This window comes from Mauremys reevesii, linkage group 8 (assembly GCF_016161935.1).
Source record: "Mauremys reevesii isolate NIE-2019 linkage group 8, ASM1616193v1, whole genome shotgun sequence".
Taxonomy (NCBI): Eukaryota; Metazoa; Chordata; order Testudines; family Geoemydidae; genus Mauremys; species Mauremys reevesii.
Window position 1 is genome coordinate 98386759 of NC_052630.1, and position 26589 is coordinate 98413347.

Below are 26589 nucleotides of genomic sequence, written 5' to 3' on the forward strand. Positions count from 1 at the left end.
GCAGCAGATTGGACTAAATGACCTTCTGAAGTCCCTTTCAACCCTGATATTCTACAGCTATTTTAAAAAACCCAACAACAAAAAACAGGCTGCAGTGAGAAAGGATCCTTCATCTCTGGAAAATCTCAAGTCTTCTGAGCAGAACACAAATGGGATGATACCAGTGATATTAAAATATTACCAAACTGAGTACTGTTGAAGATACCAACGCAAAGCCCATACTTTTCCTTGTATTTGTTTTAATCTTTTACTAATTATTAACATTCATTTTTAGAATTAACCTTCCACAGAAGAATACAAAAGGAAGAGAAATAACAAACATGCCACTGATTTTCCTCTGCTGCCAGTCTGCTCACTTTGCAGTAGAGTGGGTTTGTTTGTGTAAGTTGAGCAGGAACTGACCTTTGGTGAACAGGTGTTCCCTAATACTGAAATAAAATGTTCCATTCTTGAGTTCTGCAGGCTAGTAATACTCAAGGGACCAAGAGTAAAGGGGAAGCATGTGGTTGCATGCCATGTGGTACCACTTCTTCATTGCTGTCAGACTCCTTGCAGAACAGGTGACACTGTGGTGCTTGACTGACTACACATGAGAACTCATCACAATCTGTGTCTGATGGAACTGAGGCCTGCAATAATAGGCTCAACACGTGGAAGAGCCCAGTGACATCCTAAGAGACAATAATACAACTGCAATTTGTAAAGGGTCTAGGAGACGTAGGGGCTAGACTAGGTGTAGGCAACCTATGGCACATGTGCCAAAGGCGGCACGCAAGCTGATTTTCAGCAGCACTCACACTGCCCAGGTCCTGGCCACCGGTCCGGGGGCTCTTCATTTTAATTTAATTTTAAAAGAAGCTTCTTAAACATTTTAAAAACCTTATTTGTTTTACATACAACAATAGTTTTGTTATATATTATAGACTTAGAGAAAGAGGCCTTCTAAAAATGTTCAAATGTATTACTGGCATGCAAAATCTTAAATTAGAGTGACTAAATGAAGACTCAGCACAGCACTTCTGAAAGGTTGCCGAACCCTGGCTAGACCCTCATTGACTGAAAGTGGGAGTTGAGTCTCTAACTCCTTTAGCACTAAGCAATCCAACTACTTTGGACTTCTCTAGTATCATCCCTGCAAGTAACACAGTGTTTTAGTGGTATTTAGGAATTGAACCTCACAACACTTCCTTGCATTAGCTAACTATTATTATTCCCATTTTACAAATTGAGAAACTGAGTCACAGATTAATTCACTGACTTGCTTATTATCAGCAAGTGGACAGTAACAAAGCCAAAGATGGCGTCTAGGCATCATGGTACCTAATGCCCTGCTCTAACCACTGTGAGTGTGATGTCCAAGCAATCACATATATGCCTCAAACATGGATACTGAGTGCAGAAATCTGCATCACCTGTTATGAATGCACTGCAAGTTTATTTCAGGCCCAGAGCCTGTGGGGTGTTGCATGTGTCCTGCAAAGCAGTGAGCCCCCAAATGGGAGGTGCGAGCATGCAACATGTAACAGGATTGGTCCCCTTCTAGTATATTTCACAATAGATTATTGAAGAACACAGCTCCCTCTGGGAAGCTTTCAATAAATATTAATGTGCTTATACATGGAATTTTAATTGAATATAAATTGAAATAAGCAGCATAAAAACTGAACTATGAGAATGGGGATGCTCATGCTATGAGATTCTCAGTGGCATATGCAGGGATCACTTATGGAGAGTATGTATTTAACGCAGGTTTGGAGTGTCTAACTACACACTCCTGGGAAGTAACTGGCAAACTGGAATAGATCTAGCTTTATGGAATGCTCCAGCTTGGTTCCAGAAGATGACATGAAAAAGGCTTGTATTGGCAGGGTGAGGCAGTTCTCATTTGGTCTTATGGAACCAAAGAATGTGACCAACCCACTATTCTAGAACCATGTCAGAACCCCCACACACCAGATTAGGACCACTTTGCTTTGCTAGAACAAAGCCTGATCCCACCTTCTGGAACCAAGGTAGAGAACAATTCCATTCCATCCTTCACGCATGCACATATCCTGCCCCCTCACAGAATACCCTTCAGTGGAAATATATCAGAAATCCTTCTTATCCTCTGTGATCCCATTACCATTAGAGAGAGGTTCAGAATAAGCAAGGATTGTAAACCAAAACCAGAACAAATAATGGCAGGTGGGCATCAGGATCAAGAAACAGATATTGATTCACATTATTTAAAAATGTTTCTCCTTCCCCTTTCTCTGTTGTGTTTGGGTCTGCTCCTGCAAATACTGACTCTCAGGCATAGTGAAGAGTCCCAAGGAAGTAAGCACTATACCTGCTACTCTCCGTACTAAGCATTTGTAGGATCTGAGTCCCCAAAAATTCAACAATACAACAGGTGATACAGATTTCTCCACTTAGCATTAACTTTAAGAGCACATATGTAAATTCCTGAGGGTACACAGAGGTCTTCCAGGGGGTACATCAACTTATATAGATATTTGCCTAGTTTTACAACAGGCTACATGAAAGCACTAGCAAAGTCAGTACAAACTAAAATTTCATATAGAACAGTATAAACAAGTTATTGTCTATGTACTATATTTATATATATCTATGTACTATATTTATATTCCAATTAATGTATTTTATAATTGTATGGTAAAAATGGGTAAGTAAGCAATTTTGCAGTAATTTTGCTTGTATTTTTATGTCTGATTTTATAAGCAAGTAGTTTTTAAGTGAGGTGAAACTTGAGCTATGCAAGACAAATCAGACTCCTGAAAGGGGTACAGTAGTCTGGAAAAGTTGAGAGCCACTGATTTTAATAATCAAAGGGCCTGATCTTGCACTTCTCTCACTGGCATATGTAAAGTTACCCACATGTCAGGGTTGGGCCCTCAAAAACTGAAGCTTGAAAAGGAAGCTGTTTGTTTGCTGTTTGCTGGAGTGGGTTGGTTTTGACAAATATCCTAATTTGGAACATTTTTGAAAAATGTTTTGAAAAAGACCTGTTGAAATCAGAACAAAACATTTTGAAATGATTAAAATAAAATGTTTTGACTGACTTGAACCAGATAGATAGATAGATATTAGGATTATTGGTTCACAAACAATTTTGAGATTTCCAGTTTTTGTCCCCATTCGGGATGGAGAAAAACCCAGAAAACTCCTGCAGGACAGAAGAACCATTTCTTCTGCTTTAGTGGCAACTTATTTATTGATATATTTGTAAAGTACCTGTCATGCATATGGTAATATAAACCATGAAAATGAATGGTATGACTATAATTAAGGGCAAGAAAAAGTTATTATAATTTAAATTTGGAATTACCATCCAATTTACAAGTCCATGGATCTCAGGAGCAGTCTGTGGCACATCTGTTTATAAGGACTGGATGAACAGTGTGTGGATTACAGAGTTCATCTGCAATAACCATTCCCCAAATAAAAGTATAATTAATTTATGTTGAAAGACTCACACCTCTGAGGAAAAAGAAGAAATGAGCATTGGGCTGCTTATTATCACAGTAACCACTCCCCGTCATGCTTTATCACTTAACTAAAATTATAATTGCAAGGAAACTAAGATTTCTTTTATCCCTTTCTGGGAAAAGCTAACAGTTTTACACAGTTGGATTTGCACATGTTGGCACCAGAAAAGTGCCCCATTCTTCTGTTCTGCAAATGATTGCACTTTAGCCTTTTATATTATTCTGGAGTACCAGTTTTTGTCTCTGCCATTGTCACACCATCCATGGAAACCAAGTGACCTAATATCATGCAGAGCAACAGTGTCCTTTTGAGAGCGCTGTTAGTCTAATTTTGGAGAGAATTTTAGCAAGTGCACCTCCTAAGAAGAGGGGTGAGAAAGAAGGCATTCTCCAGCAGTATCTTAAAACCCATCTAGCTATATTTGTCTCTCACACTGTAAATCACACATCTCCTCACCTAAAATATAGTGATCCCCTGAATGTTCCCTTTCCTGGGAATAACTATCAGAAAACTTCTTTGTGTTCAGGTATCTCTGACACTCTGAGAAAAGGCAGCATGGCCTAATGGATAAGGCAGTAGACTGGCAGTTAATCAACTGGTCAGATTTTCCAGGCTGGAAATGGCTAGTGGGCAATTACCCTTGGCAGGGAATCTCTCCACCAGTGTAAAGTCAGCAGAGAAAGTTTAGCCACTCCCCACCCCTCAACCACTACACATAGTGGGAAAGAGTTAGGTTAGAGGCATTCTAGGGGCAGGGCATGCATGACACAGCAGAGCTGCATTGTCTGATCCTTCCCGAGCTTAAGTTAGATTGCTCTCTTCCAGTGCTAATGTGTGCTGGGGCCAGGTGGCCTGGGATCACGGAGCCACCACCACTATTTTATTGGCCCCGCCTCAATGTGTCTGACTGGAGCTCAGACCCAGTTGAGAATCTGCCCCCTTGTGTTGTATTCCTGCCTCTACCACAGATTTCCTGTATTATTTAGAGCAAATTCCCTATCCTCTGCTCCCATCTTATTTACCCCATCTGCCAAATGAGGATAATTATATTTATCCACCTTTGTAAAGTGCTTTGAGTTTCACCTAGGATAATTTGTCATTGACATATCTACTCTAGCATCTGTTCGTACCATATTGTTGAGAATACCTGCTTTCTCTCATCCCAAAGCATCTTTACAGACACAGGGAGCTGTATATCATTGCCCATCATTCTCGTACATAGCTTGTTCCTCCATTAAGCCCAGCCTGGTCATGTCCTTGTGTACAATGTCCTGCCATATAGTCGGTGGTTGGCCTCTAAGTCTTCTGAGCTTGGTTACCTTTGCATTATTTTCTTTGGAATCCTATCATCTGTTTGTCTTCTACAGTGTCCACACCATGGGAATCTTTTTGATTGCAGCCAATCCCTTATCCTGATTTCATATCTGAGTCTCCTTACTTCTTCATCTTAAAATCATTCCACTTTACACCTGCCATCTTCCAAAGAACTCTCATCTCTCTTGTCTCCAGCCTTCAGATGTTTGTTTCACTTAATGCATCTGCTTGTAGACCACAGAACAATAATATTAGTATGCTGGTTTGGGAAATTTTCACCTTGGTACCAAATGTAATGTTTTTGTCAGTCCATAATCTCATCAATTTTTGTGCAGCACTTGTAGCTAAAGCATATCTCCTTTTAGCCTCATCCTTGATGGAACCATCAGTACCAATCAAGCTTCCTAGATTTTACTTGTTCTATGATTTCACTGCTGCTGCATTTCAACGTTCTATCTATTGCCCCTTTTCCAAGATACAGCCACTTCGTCTTCTTGGCATTTATTGTAAATACAAGTTTTTCCGGGATAGTGAAGAGGATCATAATTAATTCAAACATATCTGCCAGTTGTCTGATGTTATCTGCATAAACTAAAGAGCTTAACACTATATCACCCAATGTCACGCCCTCAAACTCATCTATCATTTTTAACATGCAATTTAAGAACATGATGAAAACACTTGATTGTTTTTGTGTATTACTCAACCATAATCTTGCTTAGTTGTATTTGTTCTATATGTAGTTAAAATACAAATAAATAAACCTAAGCACATTTACAACAACAAAAAACGATTTATTTGGCTGATCCAAGAATTGACTATACCCTACATAAAGAGCCTCACCAGTTGGCACAGATTATGCCAGGCCTGCTCTAATCCACCCCCCCCCCCCCGCCCACAACACCACCACAACCACCTGCCAAGAGTACCAGGTACATTTATTTATTTATTTAGTGTGTACAACCGGGTAAATTGAGAACATGTTTCTATATTTATATGGCTATTCTCTGCTTCCCAGGTTCCACAGGGGACCTGGGGAAGCAGATCAAACATCAGAGCAGCCCCAAGGCTGTTCTAAATTACACCAGCACTCAAGCAGGGCCAAACCATTATTATTAGCCATGTATTTTTAGAACAGGTAACTATGGTTTTGAAAGGTTCAGTAACTTGGCTTGGAACCACTGTGCCCTAGTGAAGTAAGCATTTAGTGCCATAAGTATATGGATTTTAGTCCTTTGTCTGACAAGTATCTAACTCTTTGAGCAGTTTTCACTACTATTTGGAATGAAGGCGGTAGCCTGTGCTAGGCATATGGTAAATGTGTGTGCCTTTGTCAGGTGTGCTTTGAATGAAGCAGGGCTCTACAGAAGCCATTAAACTTGGACAGCACCACTCATTCCTTTAATTTAATAATCTGTCCAGTCCCATTTATTTAAAAGTTTAAAAATGCTGTCTTTCATTTGGCGACCTTTAAAAAATAATTAAAGTTGCTGGGTGATAGAGGACTTGGCTATCACATCATTTATCAAAACTAAGCACTTAAAAGTGAATAATCAAAGACATAATTAATCTTATATTGCCCACAAAATAAACACATTATTCATATGGTGCCAGCAGATTTCAAAACCACCTTAACTCAACCACAACCACCTTAACTCTGACTCAAAATGAGTATTGGTCTTTCTCCCAAAACCTCAAAATATGAAGCACAATACAAACATTTTGAAAAAAGAAACCTAACAATAGGGGCAGATTCTCAGCTGGGATAAATCAGCTTAACTCATTAATTTTAATGGTGCTACATTGATTTACCCAGAGGAGAATCTGGTCCTATAGATGTTCAAATTAATTACACAGACTGTACTAATGTCACTCAGCAACCTTTTTTTAAACAAAGAATTTAAAAACAGTTCACACAACTTATGGAGAACGTTTTTGTAGGAAATTTTGTCTTTTATTTCAGTTCTATAGATGAGACTTCCCCATGCCCTTCTCCCCCAGTTACCCATGACACAAATAGAGAGTGAAGTGTCTATCCTTTATAACTAAGCAGACACATATTATTATAAGTGTATCTGCTTTGAGGAAACCTATTTTTGCCTGCCCCTTATAACTGTGTCCACACTACACCAAGTGCACTCGTCTACTTTGGGTTGCATTTTTAAATGAAATTCATGGTCAAAATCATGACAAATGAATTGCAGTTGCTAGTAAGGTCTCTCTAAGGAAATTCTAGCCTAACTGAGCCTGGCTGCCAAAAAAATCCTAACTGGCTCTTCATAATATCAACAATTGATGATTTGAGATAGTAAGATAAACAAAGGGCTAATTTTCTTTCCAAGAAGGCACATATTCAACTCAATCACTTTAGAATGATAGCACAAGCCTAGGTTAAATCACCTTTTACCACATTCAGTTATTGTTTCCTGTATTCTTAGGATGATGGGGAAAACTTCAAATAGTCATAATGATTTCCTGTCCCTCTATTTCCTCTTTTGGAATGCGAACAGTCAAATTACAGTCCTAATTATCAATCAAGGTATAATAGACATGATGGGACTTTTGAAAGTCACAGTTCATCTTTCTGTTTCAGGAGGATTTTCCTCACAAGCTCAGTGATGTAAGGTTTTATTTCTTGAATAGTGACAGTTGAGTCCCAAGCCTTTACTACTTTCCCACTAGGGGCTACCAGGTACTTCCAGAAGTTCCAGGTTGGTTCTTCTCCTGTGGATTCTGTGAAGGATAAGAAAATACAAACAGAAGAGAAAACCACATGAACCAGTTCCTCACATTTGAGTATGATGATGTGTTGATTAGCATCTTAAGGAAAGAAAGTACATAAAATCAAGGGGAAAACATTAGGTTGAATATCAGGAAGGATTTCCTGACAGGGAGATATATTAGACTGTGGAATACTCTACCATGGGAACTAGTAGAAGCGCAATCACTTAAGGCATATAGACAGGAGAAAGTACCAGAAAATATACTATTTGGAACAATCATGCACTGGCAGGGAGACAGACTTAGGAACAGCCATATTAGAGCAGACTAATGGTTTATCTAGTCCAGTCTCCAACAGTAGCCATTACCAGATGCTTCAGAGGAATGTTTCAAGAAACTCTGCAATAGGAAATAATGGAATAACCTACCCCTAGGAAAAGTTTCTTCCTAACCCTCTTTAGTTAGAGGTTGGGTTATTCTCTGAATAACCTCTATGATTTTGTTATATTAAATGGAATAGAATAAGGGCAGGAGTTTCTGCCCATAAATGTGAGGTCATAAGATAGGAGCACAGAACGTGCAGGTCCAGAGCTATACATGCTTCATCTGGGACAAGGTTACATCTCTTGCCACTTCTGGACCAAACCCCCATGTTGAATCAGACAAATTGCCAAGGAGCATGTGGCAGCATGTACCAGGCCTTTTGAGCCCCCTGCTGGAGGCCTCATGGTCCTTCCACACCCTGCCGCAGAAAAGGAGCAGCAAAGGTGAGTCCTCCAGGCAGGGCTGGCTCCAGGCACCAGCACAGCAAGCAGGTGCTTGGGGCGGCCAACCAGAAAGGGGCGGTCCCTCAGTCCCTCTCAGAGGGAAGGCCCTGCCGCCAAAACAGCGGCGGTAGAGCTGCTGCCGAAGTGCCGCCAATCGCGGCTTCTCCCACCCCTCCCCCCTCCGCTTGAGGCAGCAAAAATGCTGGAGCTGGCCCTGCCTCCAGGTCTGCCTAGAAAGGTTGCAGGGAAGCAGCCAATCAGAGCACAGAAGGCTTAGATAAAAGGAGCTGCTGGGTATGTGTGCAGTGCTGTCCCTAACTGGGACCCGAGGAGTAAGGAAGGGTGCTCCTTGCTAGAGCTCAAGAGAGATACAGAAGATGGGTTCCAGTGGAAATGTCATTTGGTGAGGCAGGAGAAGAGTAGAGAACTTCAGCCCTGAGGTAAAGGTGAAGAGGAAGGGGCTATGTGGGAAGCAGCTAGAGAATAGCAGCAGCAACTATTAAAGGAAGCAGTGTGTAGCTGCTATTTGTCAGGTCCCTGGGTTGGGACCTAGATAGTATACAGGCCTGGATCCTGCCACTGGCAAAGTGGCCAATACTCTGAGAAGGGGGCATGTTTTGTTTAGTAGCCCAAGCCCAGGGATGGAACTTAAGGGACTCAAGGATGGGGCTGAAGACCCTGAAGAGGGCCAACCATTTGTTGAACTTTTTGTTACTCCCTGTCCCCTGGAAGGGAGCTGAACTTGAAAGAGTAACCTAGCTGGGGTAATAAGAACTGTTATGGCAAAGCATCTCCAGGGAGAAAGCCTGCTCTAGATCAGGGCAGGCATAGTCTTAAAGCCAGCCCAGAAGGGGCTGAGGACTGAGCACAGAGACATGGCTAAAGATTTTAACAAGGGCCCAGGGACAGACCCTGTTTGGACCTCTCACCCTGGAAGGGGTTTGTTCATGCACATTGACTATGTGTGACTTGGCCAGAGAGCTGGACCAGTGAAGACTCACCTGATGAGATTAACAGCTGAAAAGAGGTGGTGGAAGCAGAGAGAGAAAGTGCAGGTTCACACACAACCGACAAGAGACACTAATGAGAGGTGAGTGTTTCCTGTCACAGTGCACTGCCAGGTTTATGCTGGTGACTGTCTTTCATATTACAGTGGTGACTGTACCACCTCTAACAGCCTCATGCTGCATGTGGAGCATTGGAGAAGGATGGGATTTCCAATCTGCATGTGATATGCAAGTGGCAGCAATCCCACCTGGTGAACCAGAGATGGAAGAGTGTGAAGTGACCTTGAAGTCTTTTTGCTTTCCTCTGCAGCGTGTGGGTCACTTGCCAGGATTATCTGGCTACATCTCAATCATGCCCTTGTCACTGCAGGGGACTCAGGCATTGGTGCACCTTAGTCCCTCCTATTGTCTGCCTGTGGCACATAATGGTCTAGTCTCCTGGGGGTTGTAATACTCTGGTCTAATTTTAGTTGTAGGTTTAGTTTGTGGATGCTGGTTGGTGGCCTGTGATGTACAGGAGGTCAGACTAGATGCTCTGGTGGTTCCTTCTGGCCTTAAACTCTACAAGAAGAGCACGGGGAAAGCTTCACCTGCAGGAATGTCAGCTCTGGAAGACTGCACGTGGCAGCCAAAAGTAGTACAAACAACTCTGCTGTAAATCCATGGGAGAGTCTGGGAGGAACACTGTGTTCCTGGGTGGAGGAGGTGAGACTCAATGTGATGTCATGTGATGGCAGGTTTGATTAGATTTGTCTCACTTCCTAAAAAATTCCCTGAATGTTAGATGAAGATTCTGATTTCAGTTCAGTATTTTAATGGTGTTTGGAGCATTCAACCAATGCAGAAAAATATAGTGCTTAGATAAGAATAACCTGCTTTATTGAAGGCTTCTTAGCTGTCTGCCAGGAACCAACAGACTCCCAAAGACTCCTATCCTAGCATGCATTGGTTCTTGTACAAATAGCTGGATGGGTTCTACAGTTTGGTTGTTCTATATTCCTTGTGAGGAACATGGAAGAAATTTTTCAAGGAAATTACTATCAGCACCTGGTTACACTGTTTTGTGAGTGAATGCAAAGCTTGTGAAAGTGAGGGGTTCAGATGGATACTGAGGACATTTTGCCGCCTCCTCACCCTACAGCTCTGCTAATGCATCTCATCAAATCTGACCCGTGGCAGCGCCTGATATGTCATGACATGGATGCTCTGGAGGAATGGTTGCTAAATGGAGAAAACCAGGCACAACTGCCCATGTTCATGACCCTGTGATCAGGTACAGAGGGAATATTTTACACTCCCACATTCACAGAATTTGTATTTCTAGACATTCTGAATCTGTATTTGGATAGGCATTAGATATGATTATTTCACATACACGTTTATTAAAGTAACCCTAACAGGCGCATTTGCTATCATGAACACTATAAATAATCCTTATAAAAGTCTTGCCAGATCAGATTAATTCAATGCCAGTGACTTACCTCCTTAGATATAGCTGCTCTAGATAGTACTTACCAATTAAATATTTGAAGGCAGCATTAGCACCAGCACCTGTGACTGCAATTTTGCTGAACATAGGAAAGGTGGCACCATAAGTCTTTCGGGCAAAGCTCTCAATTTCTTTGTTACTGTCTGGCTCTTGCTGCCCAAATTGATTACATGGGAATGCCAGCACATTAAAATGTTGTGAGCCAAGGTCTCTCTGTAACTGTTGTAGAGCTTTGTAGTGGCTGTCTGTAAATCCGCACTCACTTGCAACATTGACGACAAGAGATACCTAAACACAAGAGATTAAAAACATACTGCATATCTCAGTTTGACATAAGCTTCCACCTAGGACACTGGACTGCAGAGCATTCTCAGAAGAATAAAAATATCCATGTTGAGAATTTTCAATGGACTGGGATTGAGCATCTTGCTACTGTTTGACACTGTTTCAAATTCTTTTGATTATTTAGGGAGACTTAGTTTTTAATATTCACTTTATTGAAGTCAGATGTAGCATCCATGCTGAGATAATTCATCCTAAATTCCTTGGGTGTTTTCATTCTGTTTTCAGAAAAACCAGCATCTCCTCTGTCCTGTCTCCTTGGCATTTTCTAAACATTCATTATAGTATAAACAATCCAGCACATGTAAATAAATGACTGTTCAGATGAGGTTGTTTGGTGCATATTAATTATTGTAGCCCTTTCAAATGTTTTTAGATGTGCAACATCTTCCCTCTCACAGCATTGACGCTGAATCAACTGATGCACTTACCACTGTCAATATAGATTGATAGATCTTAAGGGTAAAGGGGCCATCGTGATAATGTAGCTTGACCAACATAACATGGGACATAAACTTCACTCAGTGATTACTGCATCAAGCCCACTAACTTGTGGTTGAACTAGAGCATATATTTCAGAAAGCCATCCAGTCTCAGTTAAAGACTCCTAGTGGTGGAGAATTTACCACTTCCCTTGGGAAGCTATTCCAATAGTCAAACTAGCTTTAAAAATTTGCATCTGTTTTCCAGTTGGAATTTTTCTAACTTCATCTTCCATCATCTTTGAGCTTCTGGACTATTTGATTACACACAATGAAATTGTTATAAATGTACATTCCATGGGCCACATCACTTCTCCCATGTGCCAGTGCCTTTGGAGCCCCTGCTGTTGGGAGGGTGTACAGCTTAGCAGGGCTTCACTTGAACAATAGCACAGCCTCAAGTTATAATCATTGTTAAGCAGATTCTGCAAAGGATCCATTGGGGAGACCTTCCCCAGGCCTGAGGTACCTTACACACAGTGCTTTACAGACAGATCGCTAACATCAGGAAGCACCTTCCACAGAGTCTGGAGACAGAGCAAGATAGTGGTGCCTGTCCCCAAACCTCAGTAGAGCCCCACACCTTCAGGAGTGAGGAAGGGAGAAATGAGGCTAAGTAGGAAGCATTCCCTCATTCTATGTATATATACGCACAGGTCTCAAATATGCCGGTCAGAGGTAAAGAGAATGTCCTGGCCCATTGAAATGAAGCTCTTACACTCTTTTTACATGTTTGAATAAGAAAGTTTGATCCTGCTCCAATTGACATGAACAAGAGTTTCACCATTGACTGCCCTGGTTGGGGATTGAGGTTCAAAGTTAGGACTTGTGGAGCCAAAGAGCCAGAGTCAGTCTGGGTGTAAGTAGATCCAACTCTACTGAAATCAACTGAGTCACACATATTTACACCAACTATGGCCACATCTGCCCATGGAGGCGCTAAATTCTACTCTTAATCCCACTGATTTCCATGGGGCTGCTGAGAGCAGAATTTGTCCATGTGTTTCTTTCCTGATCTGTACATTAACTCAGACTTCAAGTACTTTTGTTAAATGATTTGAGTTCACAAAACAGCCCTAAAATTCCAAATCATAGTGGAAGTTCTTATTAATGCAGGCTCCAAATGTGCTTTGAAGATTTATTTATATTTAATACTTACAAATTGTTTAGGAGATTTTAGGGTATTCTTTCGGCTGCTGCAAGGGAGAACTACAACTCACACTGCCTAAAATAACCCTCCTCTAATGTTTTCTCTGGAATCAATTAAAGCCAATTGCTACAGATCTTTCAGATGTTCTATTAATAACAATAACAATACTCTGCACTTATGCAGTGCTGCATGTTATCTGCATAATGCTACAAATTCTCACTTTAAATAGCACTTTATAAGTGTTAACCAATTAAATTCACCAGTTAAAATATTAGAAGATTTAATTCAAATATATTGTAGAAAAGAGGATACCAAGCCAAATCCTACTAGGCTTACACCTGTGCAGCCCCACTGAACTCAATGCGGCCATACAATTAATCTGCCCCGATTTATATTCTGTATCTTTGAACCAAAGAGCTCAGTGTTGCACAAATTAATGTATCAAGTTTCACATGGCCACTGTGAGATCACAAACAGTGATACTGACCTATGCAACAAAAGCACTTAATTGAAGACACTCCTACGTTGATGGGAGAGAGCTCTCCTATCAGTGTAGTTAATCCACCTCCCTGTAAGGTGGTAGTTATGTTGGCGGGAGAAGCTCCCCTGCTGACATAGCACTGTCCACATGAGGGTATTAAGTCAGTATAACTACGTCACTCAGGGTGTGGGTTTGTCACACCCCTGGGTGACCTAGTTATACTGATATAGGGATATACTGTAGTATAGACCAGATATTGTTAATTGTCCTGACCAAGCTTATACAGAAAGTGAGTAGCAGAGTTGGAAATAGAGCCCAAGAATCCCGACTCCAGGTTTTGTGCACTTAACAATAGAATACTCATTAGAAAAGCTTTGAGTTCTATTATTACATATGTACATGCATACAATGTGTTTATTTATAAACTCATACACTATTTATATATAATATGTTGATGGTACTTCCCAGAACAAGGAGATTCCATGCTTAGAAAAGCCTATAATCTAAATAAAGAGCAAGGTGCGAAGGGGTAGGATGGAAGTGAGGATGGTACGGTTATGCAGTCATGTGAGAGGGTAACATTATAATTATAATTTGTTAAGTTTAATACTAATAGTTTTCATTAGAGCTAGAGTTCTAAAAGGCATGACACACAAATCATGGCATTCCTACACGATTCTACTGTGTCAGCAATGACTACTATTCTGAGCCCTGCTGCTTAGTGATATGTTGGCACAGCACACAAGAGGTCACACAGTCTCATGCACCCTGAATATGGCATGTAGAGAGGCTTTGGTTCTCTTCTGAGACGTTTATCACTTAAGATGGACCTGAGTTACAAAGTTGGGATCCAGTCCTGACCTGTCCTACAGTTCAGAGCTGTTTGGATTCAGGCCTATCGCTGCATAAGCTCTTTAGGACAGGGACTGTCTTTTTGTTTGGTTTGTACAGAACCTAACACAGTGGGGTCCTGATCCATGTCTTGGACTCCTAGGCCATACAAATAATGGCTTGTTTAATCAATCATCCCCATAGACTGAAGAAACTGCTACATTGCTTTAAGGGCAGTTTTCCCCCAACAACCCTCCTCCTGTTAAAATCTTTGTGGTCATCATCCTGAGGACAAGAAAGACCAAACAAGGCATCCTTCAGAAGCTATCGAAGTTATCCCTTAATTGTCCCTGAGAGATGGCAGGCAGCAGGGAAGTTTGTTACTTAGCAGGTCTAGCATGACACTATAGACTTCTAAGGATTATGCCTAGAGTCAGGGAAGACTAGGAGCTCTCTAGTCAGAAAAGGAAACAAGTGGAGTGTAATGAGAGGAAAGACAAGAAGAAATTAGATTTCTCCTATACACAATGGGGGCAGTCAGTGCACATCTGAAAGGATAATTGGCCCCACAGGCTTTTATTTGTGAAAGGCCTCCTTCCAGCATCTATTAGACAGGGGCGGCTCTAGCCATTTCGCCGCCCCAAGCACGGCGGCACGCCGCAGGAGGTGCTCTGCCGGTCGCTGGTCCCGTGGCTCTGGTGGACCTCCCGCAGGCATGCCTGCGGATGCTCCACCAAAGCCGCGGGACCAGCGGACCCTCCACAGGGACGCCTACGGGAGGTCCACCGGAGCCGCCTGCCCGCCCTCCCGGCGACCTGCAGAGTGCCCCCCGCGGCATGCCGCCCCAAGCACGTGCTTGGCGTGCTGGGGCCTGGAGCCGCCCCTGCTATTAGAACTGGTCAAAAGGTTTGGGGGTTTTTTGTTTTGTTTTTTGAAGGTTTTCTATTAAAAAGACACAATTTTCTCAACTTTATCCCCTTTTTTTTGACCATTTCCATTTAGTTCATGTTTCTATTATAAACCTTTATTTTCAAACCATAAAGAATGCTTTTCAGAAAAATCTGGTAGCTGTAGCTTTAGCCAGAGAACAAATGTGCTGGTATTGCTTATTGGGGTGAGGGGGTTGTTTTGTTCTTTGGTTGTTTTGTACAACTTTTATGAAGAAAGATGGTTTGGTCATTTCTAGAGAGGGCTGGGAGTTGGAACTGGATAGCTCAGGGTACAAGTAACGAAATAATACACATCTAGTTAGCTGAGGGTTGCTAGTTCAATTCCAGACCAAGTCAGTAGTAGCTATGTATTGCTATTTGGTAGCCTATATGAAATGAATTGGCAATCTCAGGCCAATTCCTAGTGGACAGGTGTCTACATGCCTTCTATCACTGGCACATCAGAAAGATGCTATGGAGAATGAAATAAATACCATCTCACCTCCTGTGGGGAGTAGAGGAAACTTGCATAGCTACCACTCCCATGCTATACCTTTGGATTGTGTGGATGAGCAGAGAGGTTCAGGGCTGTCACCTCAGCACCTTTCCTGAGCACTAAAAATTCACTCAGAGCCTTCCCTCCCCCTGCTATAAAATTCACCATGAAATATCATCAGCCAATCAATAAAGCACATCAAAAGTTGGTTTAGTTGAAGGGAAAAATAAAATACGATTGCAGATTGTACAATAAATATAGTGTAACAAATTCTTAGCCACCAAGAATTCATGGGTGCCATTATACTGGACATTGTGGCCAGTCAGAACTTCACAGCAGGGGAGAACCCAAATTCTCCTGCTCCAAAAGCATAGGCCCCATTCACTTGAGCGAGAACACCTTTAGCTGTTACAAGGTCTATAGTAGTGGTCCCCAAACTGTGGGGTGTGCCCTCTGGGGAAGGGAGGGTACAGAGGAATGTTTGTGGGGCATGGTAGGGCCCAGGCTCACCCTCACAGGGGATGGGGAGGGAGTCCCAGCTCTGTCCCAGCTGTGTTCCTGGTTCTGGCTCCCAGCTGCAGCTCTTTACCCCCAGCCCCAATCCCAGCCACAACCCCAGCCCTCACCTTGGCCCTGCTCCCAGCTGTGGCTCAAGGGGGCTGTGGTGGTGGTGGGTAGCGGTAACAGGGGGCACAAGATACAAATTTTGGGGACCCCTGGTCTATACCCTGCAGTTGGGCAGTTCTAATTCCACCTACTAGAGGGCAATGATGCACATACACAGTATAGCTGATCACAATACAGTATTTAAAACTGGTTTCTACATCCTCTCTTAGTTTTCTTTCCAGAAAAACAAACTCATAAAGAAAAAGTTTATTTTAATAATCCTTAATGGTTTATTGTGACAAGGCACAATCTAGGGAATCCCTATGCACTGGCATACAAAGTATGTTCTGGTGCCATCTAGCTAACTTTCCAAGTATCAACATATAGATACAGACTGAATGAACATGGTCTTCTTGGTTTTTGATGCTCATTTAAAAAAAAAAGATGAATTAAAATAGTGACTGTACTCCTTAGAGGAGAATTGTATGTCTCCTGCTCTGTGGTTTTACCCACATTCTGCCATGTTTTGTGTTATGACAGTCTCGGATGACAACTCAGCATATGTTGCTTGATTTAAGGACACTTTCACTGCAGATTTGACAAAACGCAAAGAAGGTACCAATATGAGATTTCTAAAGATAGCTGCAGTACTCAACCCAGGGTTTAAGAGTCTGAAGTGCTTTCCAAAATCTGAGGGATGAGGTGTGGAACCTGGTGTCGAAAGTCTTAAAAGAGCAACTCTGATGCGGAAATTACAGAACCTGGAACCACCAACAAAGAAAATCAACCTTCTATTGGTGGCCTCTGACTCAGCTCATGAAAATGAATGTGTGTCCGTCTGCACTGCTTTGGGCAGAACCCATCATCATCATGGAAGCAGGGCCGGCTCCAGACCCCAGCGCGGCAAGCACGCGCGTGGGGCGACCCTTTCCCAGGGGGGCGGCAGATTGGGCCGGCGGACCTGCTGCAGTCATGCCTGCGGGAGGTCCACCGGAGCCCCGGGAGGACCGGACCTGCCGCAGGCATGACTGCGGAGGGGGTGCTCGTCTCGCGGCTCGCCTGGACCTCCCGCAGGCATGACTGCGGCAGCTCAAGCGGAGCCGCCGGACCTGCGAACCGTCCTCAGCTGCGGGAGGTCCAGCCGAGCCGCGTGACCAGCGGACCCTCTGCAGTCATGCCCGCGGGAGGTCCGCTGCTCCCGCGGCTCCGGGGCGCCTCCCGCGCATGACTGCTTGGGGCGGCCAAAAAGGTAGAGCCGCCCCTGCATGGAAGCATGCCCTCTGGAGTGCTGACCAAAGCATGAAGGGGCATATGAACGTTTAGCATATTTGGCATTGTGATGGGCCTGGTGCCCCAGCGTCCCCTTGTGGCAGGGGCGGGCTGGGGGCCTAGCGCTGCACCACTCGCTTGTCCTTTGGTCTGCCCCTGGTAGCGTATATCAAACTTGCTTTGATCTGCCGGAGTCGCTGCACCCCCAGCGCACTGCTTTACCGTTATATCAGAATTCGGGCGGATCAGGTCGCGTTATATCAGGGTAGAGGTGTATGGTGATCAGTTAGCCCCTGAGCAAGTGGGCAAGACCCAGCGCGGAGTCCATAAATACCCCTGGGGTGGGAAAGAATTCTCTGTAGTAACTCAGAGCGCCTCTCTATCTACTGTCCTGTCTCTGTTTTCTTCAGGCCGGAGTCAATGATGGGCCACACCGATTGTCCATAAATACCCCTAGCGGCCGGAGTCATACCATCCCCGAGTTCATAAACTTATCAGTAACTCAGGTGGGGTAGGGGACTGGCCTCTCCTTCACCGAGCCCCGACCCAGGGCCCTGTTTGTGGCAAGTTCTCCCTGCCGCCGCTCGGCGGGATCCGTCCGCAACACGCCGAGCGGTACTGCAGCTTTAAGGCTGTCAGTCACTACAATGCCCTGGGTCACTTCCTACCCTGTCTAGCCGGACGCTTGCGTTGTGGGAGCGGCTCCCCGTGGGTCTGTCACTGCCGTCCCTCCCCGGGGGCTCCGGGTCGGCCCCTGCTCGGCTGGCGCCCCGGTCTGAGCTCCTGGGCTCTCCCTCTGCAGGAGCTGACGGTCTGTGTCCTTCTCCCCCGGTGGCCAGCCCAGACTGAGCAGACCTGCAGGCTTTTGTACTGGTCTGCCAGTTGGAGCATGCCCAGCAGAACTTCCTGGGCGTGGCTTCCTCTGCTAGTAGAGAAGGGTTAACCCCTGCTGTACCAGTGCGGGGCTGTCCTGCCCCGTCACAGGCATGTAAATACCTTGCAATACTGGCTACAACAGTGCCATGCGAATCTTACCGCGTTATAGGTGAAACCACGTTATATCAAACTTGCTTTGATCTGCAGGAGTGCGCTGCCCCGCCCCCAGAGCACTGCTTTACCGTTATATCAGAATTCGTGTTATATCAGGTCGCGTTATATCAGGGTAGAGGTGTATGGTGATCAGTTAGACCCTGAGCAAGTGGGCAAGACCCACCAGCAAAATACCTGGGAAAGAATTCTCTGTAGTAACTCAGAGCCCTCTCTATCTACTGTCCTGTCTCTGTTTTCTTCAGGCAGTCAATGATGGGCCACACACCATTGTACGCAGTCCAGTCATACCATCCCCTCTATAAACTTATCAAACTCAGTCTTGAAGCCAGTTAGATTTTTTGCCCCCATTGCTCCTCTTGGGAGGTTGCGCCAAAACTTCACTCCTCTGATGGTTTGAAACCTTCACCTAATTTCAAACCTAAAATTGTTGATGGCCAGTTTATAGCCATTTGTTCTGGGGTCCACATTGGTGCTTACCTTAAATAACTCCCTTCCCTCCCTGGTATTTTTCCCTCTGATGTATTTATAGAGAGCAACCATATCTCCCCTCAGCCTTCTTTTGGTTAGGCTAAACAAGCCGAGCTCTTTGAGTCTTCTCTCATAAGCTAGGTTTTCCATTCCTCAGATCATCCTAGTAGCCCTTCTCTCCACCTGTTCCAGTCTGAATTCATCTTTCTTAAACATGGGAGACCCGAATTGCATGCGGTATTCCAGATGCGGTATCACCAGTGCCTTGTATAAGGGTACTAACACTTCCCTGTCTCTACCGGAAAGACCACACCTGATGCACCCCAAGATCATGTTAGCCTTTTTCATGGCTGCATCACATTGGTAGCTCATAGTCATCCTGTGATCAACTAATACACCCAGGACTTCTCCTCCATCACTTCCAACTGAGAAGTCCCCAGCTTATAGCAAAAATTCTTGTTGTTAGTCCCTAAATGCCATGACCTTGCACTTTGCACTATTAAATTTCATCCCATTTCTATTATTCCAGTTTACAAGGTCATCCAGATCTTCTTGTATGATATTCTGGTCCGCCTCCATATTGGCAATACTTCCAACTTTGTGTCATCTGCAAATTTTATTAGCAAGCACCCACTTTTTGTGCCAAGGTCAGTAATAAAAATGTTAAATAAGATTGGTTCCAAGAAGGATCCCTGAGGAACTCCACTAGTAACCTCCCTCCAGCCTGACAGTTCACCTTTCATTACAACCTGTTGCAGTCTCCCCTTTAACCAGTTCCTTATCCACCTTCCAGTTCTCATATGAATCCCCATCTTCCCCAGTTTAACTAATAATTTCTCATGTGGGAATGTATCAAATGCCTTACTGACTGATTAGATCTACTACATTTATTTTGTCTAAAAATCAGTTATCTTCTCAAAGAAAGATATTAATAACTTTGTTACTACTTTTTTAATACAACAATTGAAACAATTGTAGAAAAATCTACAATTACTTTCTATCATTTAAGCTACTTACTTTTTGTAGTTCACAAACCTTGGAATAGATCATTTCACTTTAGGAAACATCCTAGCAGCCCTTTCTAATCTTAATCACATGTTATTCACTCTGTTCATAAACAAAATTCTGACTCCCTGGCTCAGGGGCACAAGCTGGGAGCAGTCTCTTGTCTCCTCCGCAGAACTCTTTATATTGAACACCATATATTGTATTATATATATTGTATTGAACACTAAACTGCCTGCCTGAGGCTTGCAGTTTGCAATGCCCCTCTGATGCTGCACTCAAAATCCACCTGGGGTTGATAAACAATTTATTCCGGGTGGCTACAGAGGAATAAAAAGGTATAGAATTCTATGGGTATGTGAAGAAATGTGAAAGATGACCTGCAAAGAAAAAATGTGTGTAATTTTTGCTTGATTATAATATACAGTATTTATAAAGAAGGCCTGAAAGAATTTTGTCAATACAAACGTGATTTTTTTCAACATCTATTTAACTTCAGTGACTTAACATCTTGGAGAAAGAAGTGTTTGCTAGCACAATTCCTTGAAATAACATGAGTGCTCACCAATGCATGTTTTGAGACCTTCCAGAGGGTTTCCCACAAAACTAGGATTTTGAGATTTGAGGAAATAAAACAAGCAGACAAAACAAAATTTAAAAATAGAAACCCTTTCATGCCCTTTTTAAACATCATAAAGTAGCAAAAAAGGCATAAAACTAGTTTTTTAAAAAATTGTTAGCTGGTCATCTTTAAGTGGTTCTATCCTGCATTACAGAAGATTAAATGAATTGATCTGTTTGCAGTGTGTTAAAATTTTCTTTATAAATAAGTCACTCACTTTTTGTCTCACTTGGGCACTAAAATTTTAATTACTTAAGTCATTAATATTTAGTAAAACATGTGAGTTTAATGTAGGCTTCCTTTTCTCTTACCCTGGCCTGGAACTTTGAATGTGAGTCAAGTGCACCATCTAGTGTACAGTGCAAACAATTAATCCTTGACTTTTCCAAAAATGTTTTCATAAAGCTGCAACATGCATTAGCCTTTGTTGGCCCTTACAATACTAGACTTTCCTTCTTTTACTTAGAAAATCCAAGCAGTTTAAACTTAAATTCAATATTGAAAAAATATTACATATTGGTGTAAGTCATTTACACAGTATGGCTCTCTAGTGGATGGACCACAGAGAGGTTTATTAATTTGCTACTGGCTTCAAGTTAACAAATGTGGAATTTTTAGCTGAGGCAGCAGAGCCTTGTATAAATCACAGGTCTTGGGTTATATACCCAACAATGACCTATCCAGAAACATCAAATTACACTGGTTTGCAGACTCGTTATCCAAAAAATCCAGTGCTTTGTAATTAAATAATTAAATATTTGCATTTGTATAATGCCTTTCATTCACGATTCTCAAAACATTTTACAAACATTGTGAGGCTTATGTATAATAGGTAGGTAAGTGCTATAATACCAAGATGTTTATACTGAGGCTAAAATTACACAGCAGAGAAGTGGAAGAGGGGACCGGAACCAAGAAGTGCTGACTCCTACATATGTGCAGTAGTCATTAAAAAGGGGTGCCTCCCAGTTTCTGCTGAGTACAGTGACAATGAGACCAATAAAACCTTTAAAATAAAATATGACTTTCCTTGTTTACCTCAAGATACAAATTTCCTTATTTTCTGATAGCTCTTTATGATTGGCTCACTACACTTCATATCTAATGTAGGTAGATCATATAATGTTACTGTTTTATCCTAGACCTGAAGAAGAGCTCTGTGAAAGCTTGTCCCTCTCATCAACAGAAGTTGTGCCAGTAAAAGATATTACCTCACCCACTTGCTCTCTCAATATCCTTGATAAAGCAGAAGTGGGTGGCTTTGAGATGGAACAGACAAAAACAGCTGGCGTTTCAGCTCCTTGGCTGATTCTCTCATAGCACTTCTTCACTGCCTAGGCCTTGTTACTATGCACTTAGATTACTATATGGCAGAAATACCTACCTCTTATGTAATACATTTCAATAGTAGCTGTCAAAGTGCTTTACAAGAGAGGATAAATATCATAATTCACAGGGGGAAACTGAGGCACGAAGTGAAGTGGACTTGACCAATGTCACCAAGCAGGTCATTAGCCAAATGGACAATAAAACCCAGTTCTCCTAGTTAGCCTAATGTCCAATCCATTGGACTATTCTGTGAAGGGAGACACATTAAGACCACATTTGGTTTTAAGAATGCAGACAACAGGCACTCTGTGAAAGTAGTAAAAGAGACATTCTCGGGAACATCTCTCACATCTCCTGGTCTAAAAATACTTTATTTACTTAAGGCAACAGGGATAAGATGGACCACAAGTTAACCCAACAGATTCCTAAGAAATACTGGACCAAAGTCATCCCATATGTAAACCCATTAGTCCTACTAACCATTTATAATGTATCTACACCATTGCTTTGACCTGGATGGAATGTTAAGCTTGTTCATGAATGTGAGATGCATGTCACACTGTAGTGACTACAATGCACAGGGACTACTTGCCCTAACATTCCTACAGTAAAGAGGAGCCCTCCTCCTGCTCAAGTGGTCGGAGCCCCTGTTTTTGGAGCAGGGGGTTCTGAGTTTTATCCCCATAGATGACTACAAGGTCCATGGGGCCACCGTTTATGGTGTGACAGACTCTAACCATGGAATCATTATCTACCTCAGAAAGAGGATGCATGTGGATGTGACACTAATGCCCAGCCCCAGCAAGAGGATGGGAGATAAGGGAGATTTTATTGTTTTAATCTCATTGAAATATTCGCATATGAGTAGTCAAGTTTCAATTGGATTGAGAAGGGCGGGGCCCCCACATGTGGGTCTCTGCTGTTCCACTTAGAAAGGGGGGTCATCACTTTCATGGCATCCTTTTCTCCTGTCCTTCGCACAAGGAGCCCTTGGAGGGCTCTCATGGATGTGAGAACCACATTGAGGAACTGGGTGGTCCTGTGCTGGGTGAGTGCTGGTCAAGGTGGGGACAGCTGAGACCAAGAAGAAAAGATGATGCATCCCCGGTACTTCTTTGTGGTGAGGAGCCCTCCATTATGGGGAATCATGGGGTTGGTCACCCCTAGAGAAAGTGCTAACTACATAACTACAATAAAGCTGCAAGCCCAGAGGTGGAGAAGAGGCATGAGATGTGAGAATGGGCCCTGCAGCTCATTCTGCAGTGGGGCAAATACCCTCTGTCCTTTGACAGAATGATTTGTGAGGAACTCCATAAAAAAGTAAGAGAGTTTTCCTCCTCAACTTCTTCCCAGGTGATTCTGGCTCTGAATTACTGAAGCTGAAGAAGGTATTTGCTCCTTTAAAAGCCAGAGCTGCCACGGGTGCCCTGCAGACAAGATGTGCTCCAGTCAGAGCATTTATTGACTCTTGACAGACCCATTGGAGGAAATTATGGGAACAAACTATTGAAAAAAAGCCAACTACTGTATAATAAGAAGCAATGTGATGGTATCCCATATATATTATGTTCACCTGGGAGAGACACCACATTATATATTTATACATTGTTATACATATATATATTAAACTACACTTAGACAAAAATTAATCTATTATGTTTGTACAGCATTTAGCAAGTTGTGGGTACTCCTGGAAACAAACAAATACCTGTGTGTGCAATGGATAAAATTCTCCTCTATGTTGGAGGCCAACATGAGGTCTATGTACCACATAAGCACAGTTTGAATTGGTGGGTGGGTTGGGGGCTTTGGTCAGACTGGATCTGGGCCTTATTTAGTCTAAATCCACCAAGGAGCTTCCCTTTTGATCTTAGATATTTTTAACTCTTTTCCCACAATCCCCAACTTCATCTCTCATTCTTATTGGCAAAAGTACAAGGATCACATATAAGTGGCACAATGACATGACATTCTTGCATACTCCATTCCCTCAAGTGAGCACAATCCTTGCATGAAACCATGCATTTTCTCTGCAACAACAATCTAATACAAAAATCAAACTGGAAATAAGACATACTTTTAACAGCAAGGATAATTAACCATCGGTATAGATTATCAAAAGACATGGTACATTATTTATCACTTGAAGTCTTTAAATCAAGAGTTTCTATCTTTCTCAAAGATATGCTCTCATTCAACCAGAAGATGTTACACTAGATGCAGGAATCAGTAGGTGAAATCTACAGCCTGTATTATGCAGGACAGACCGGATTATCATAACAGGTCCTTCTGGCCATAAACATTTACAAAAAAGCACTATGCAGTTAGGACAATACATCTCCACTAGATGGGGCACTGGAGTGGGAGTCAGGAGACCCTGGTTCTGTTCCTGGAGTTCTAACCACTGACTTGCTTTGTTACCTTGGACTAGTCTCTTTGACTCTGGCCTGTAGTTACACAAAGCAGTACCCATATTAAGTGTTTAAAAATAAATTTAATCTAATCTGGGATCATAAAGGTAGATTAGTATATTTGGTTTGTTCATAGTAGTTTCCTTATGGAATCACTACAGGGCAGAGTTAAAATGTTTAGGTACTTTCGCTGTGCATTTTCATTTCTAAACATGTGTGGATTATTTTTTAAAGTTTAACTTAACTCTGCATTTTCTGGGTTTCTAATTAGCTTATTTTTGGACAATGTTCTTGTTAAATTTTTTCACCCTTAAATTATTGATATTTACTCTCAACCTTAACTTCAGTTTAACATAATTTTTTGTCTGGAAATGTCCTCGTTTTCTTACTTTATTAATATTTTCATAAATGAATACTAAACAAGAAACCCAAAGAAAATGCTATCGTGGCTCATCTTTAATGAGTTAAAGGCCTTAGCATCAACCTTAGGTCTTCCCTGCCAATTTTAACTTTTACAGCCGAATTCACAGGTACAGTCCAGCTGCCTTGTGCCCCTCCAGAGCTGCACAAATAAGCTGGAGCATACTGGCAAGTAAAACCCGGTTTATAGTTGCTTTTATCTCCACCATTCTAGCATGAAGATCCAACCCGGATTTGCCTCACAGTTCTAAATGAACATGCTATTTATTAAACTTTGAATATACATAATTGTGATAAATTTCCTTATGACGATATCATAATCACATTTCAAGAACTTGAGAAAATGTGTACATCTTTTGGGGAGAGAGTTTAATTTACGACTCCCTGAGTAATATGTAAGTAACATTTAAATTAATTGTTTTTAAACAGATCTGCTGTCTTTCCCCTTTCCTCACATTATCTTTAATGTCTATAATTTAATTGTAGATTAATACAATAATCTGCTTTGCTTATGTTCTCAGTTTCGTGTATTGATTATTATGGTGCATTCCTTGACATACTGATTAAACACCATCCTCGTTTTTCCCTTCTGCTTCAAACAAAAAATCAGCAAAAGTCAAGTCTTTCAAAAGGGGAAATATCTTGCAATACAGACTTTTGCTTTAAAATGCCACATGCTTCCAATCCCGGAGAAATATTTTCATGATTAATAATAGACATAATAGAGTACTATGTACAGTGAACGAACGGCAAGCAACCCCGTGTGCCACGTATACAGAGCAGCCTGCCCAAGAAACACTCACACACACAGGGGTTAGATAGCAAACGTTTTATTAAAAGAATGGAGAAACCTATGGAACGATATCAAAGTAAACATGCAAGCAATACTCCAGATCAGTTACCCAAAATGCACAAATGAGAGACTATAAACGTGCATGCATGCAAGTTACGGTAATGTACAATCTCTGGATCCCCACTCCCTTATGCAAGCATGCAAAGATGGGCTGGTTAGTTATAGTCTGCAACGAGAGCAGCTGCTAATCTTCCTGCAAACTTACCGAGCCTCTGTATTTCTCCAGAGAGACTAGTTTGCCCCTGATGTTTACCACTTTAAATGTATAAAAATCGTTCTCTTTCTGCTGCGAGGCGGCGAATGCTAAGAAAAGCAGCGCTGCTACAGCAAGGAGCATGGCTAGAGGGATGAGAAAAACTCTGGAGAAGGAGGAGGAGGAAGCCCTGTGCTCCACACTGCCCTCAGGGTCTAGCATGCTGCAAGCCAGCTGAGCATAGTGCTGCATAGACCACTTTCACAAATCACACAGCACTGCCGGAAAGAAAGAGCTGTTGCAAAGGGGTGTGCAACACTCGCGCTCTCAAGCTTTGGTAGCGGCGTTGCTGTTTCACACAATGCCCGGAGAGCAGGCAATTTCCAGGAATGCTGGGGGATAAAAATATTTCATAAAAGAAGGCTTGTGTGGTGTAATAAATAAGGCCAGTTGTAGGTACATACATAGACATGTCTGGCTCTGTGCTGGTCCTTTCAGCTCAGCTAGCATTAGTAGAATGACCACATTTCCCAAAGGGAAAACGGACACTGGGTGAAGCTAGCCCGAGCCCTCCCCTGCCTCCCTCCCTCCCTCTCCCCACCCCCCGCATGGAGCTAACCTGACCTCCCCCACAACTCCCCCTCACACAGGGCTAGGGCTGACCCCAGCTGCTCACCTGAGCCTCCCCCGGACCTGTGCAGGGATGGCCTGAGCTGCTTGCCCAAGCTTCACCCTCGGGGGCTGGCCAACCTGCTTGCCCCACACGCGAGCCCTTCTCTTCCCCCCCCCCCCCACGGGGCTGGCATCACCACTCCACGTTCCTCTGCACCCCTGCTTTTTGTCAGAAGTGGGCATTTGTCCT

General features: G+C 42.7%; 1 protein-coding gene across 1 annotated transcript; it reads right to left on the reverse strand.

Annotated features, from left to right (window-relative positions):
- Nucleotides 1-5762: 5762 nt before the first annotated feature.
- Nucleotides 5763-26285, reverse strand: GPX7 (glutathione peroxidase 7). Its single transcript, XM_039483676.1, has 3 exons — nt 25740-26285; nt 10817-11078; nt 5763-7539 (listed from the first exon to the last, which is right to left on the reverse strand). Exons 1-3 carry the CDS (start codon nt 25977-25979, stop codon nt 7376-7378), a joined length of 666 nt encoding a protein of 221 aa, XP_039339610.1. The 5' UTR covers nt 25980-26285; the 3' UTR covers nt 5763-7375.
- Nucleotides 26286-26589: the final 304 nt, after the last annotated feature.

Bases quoted from the DNA above. Each gene is read 5' to 3' on its own strand.
- GPX7 (XM_039483676.1), bottom strand. From the start codon at position 25,979: ATGCAGCACTATGCTCAGCTGGCTTGCAGCATGCTAGACCCTGAGGGC. The intron at 11,079-25,739 runs GTAAGTTTGCAG...TCTTGTGTTTAG, and splicing joins TGGAGAAATACAGAGGCTCG to GTATCTCTTGTCGTCAATGT. The intron at 7,540-10,816 runs GTAAGTACTATC...TATCCTTCACAG, and splicing joins TGCCTTCAAATATTTAATTG to AATCCACAGGAGAAGAACCA.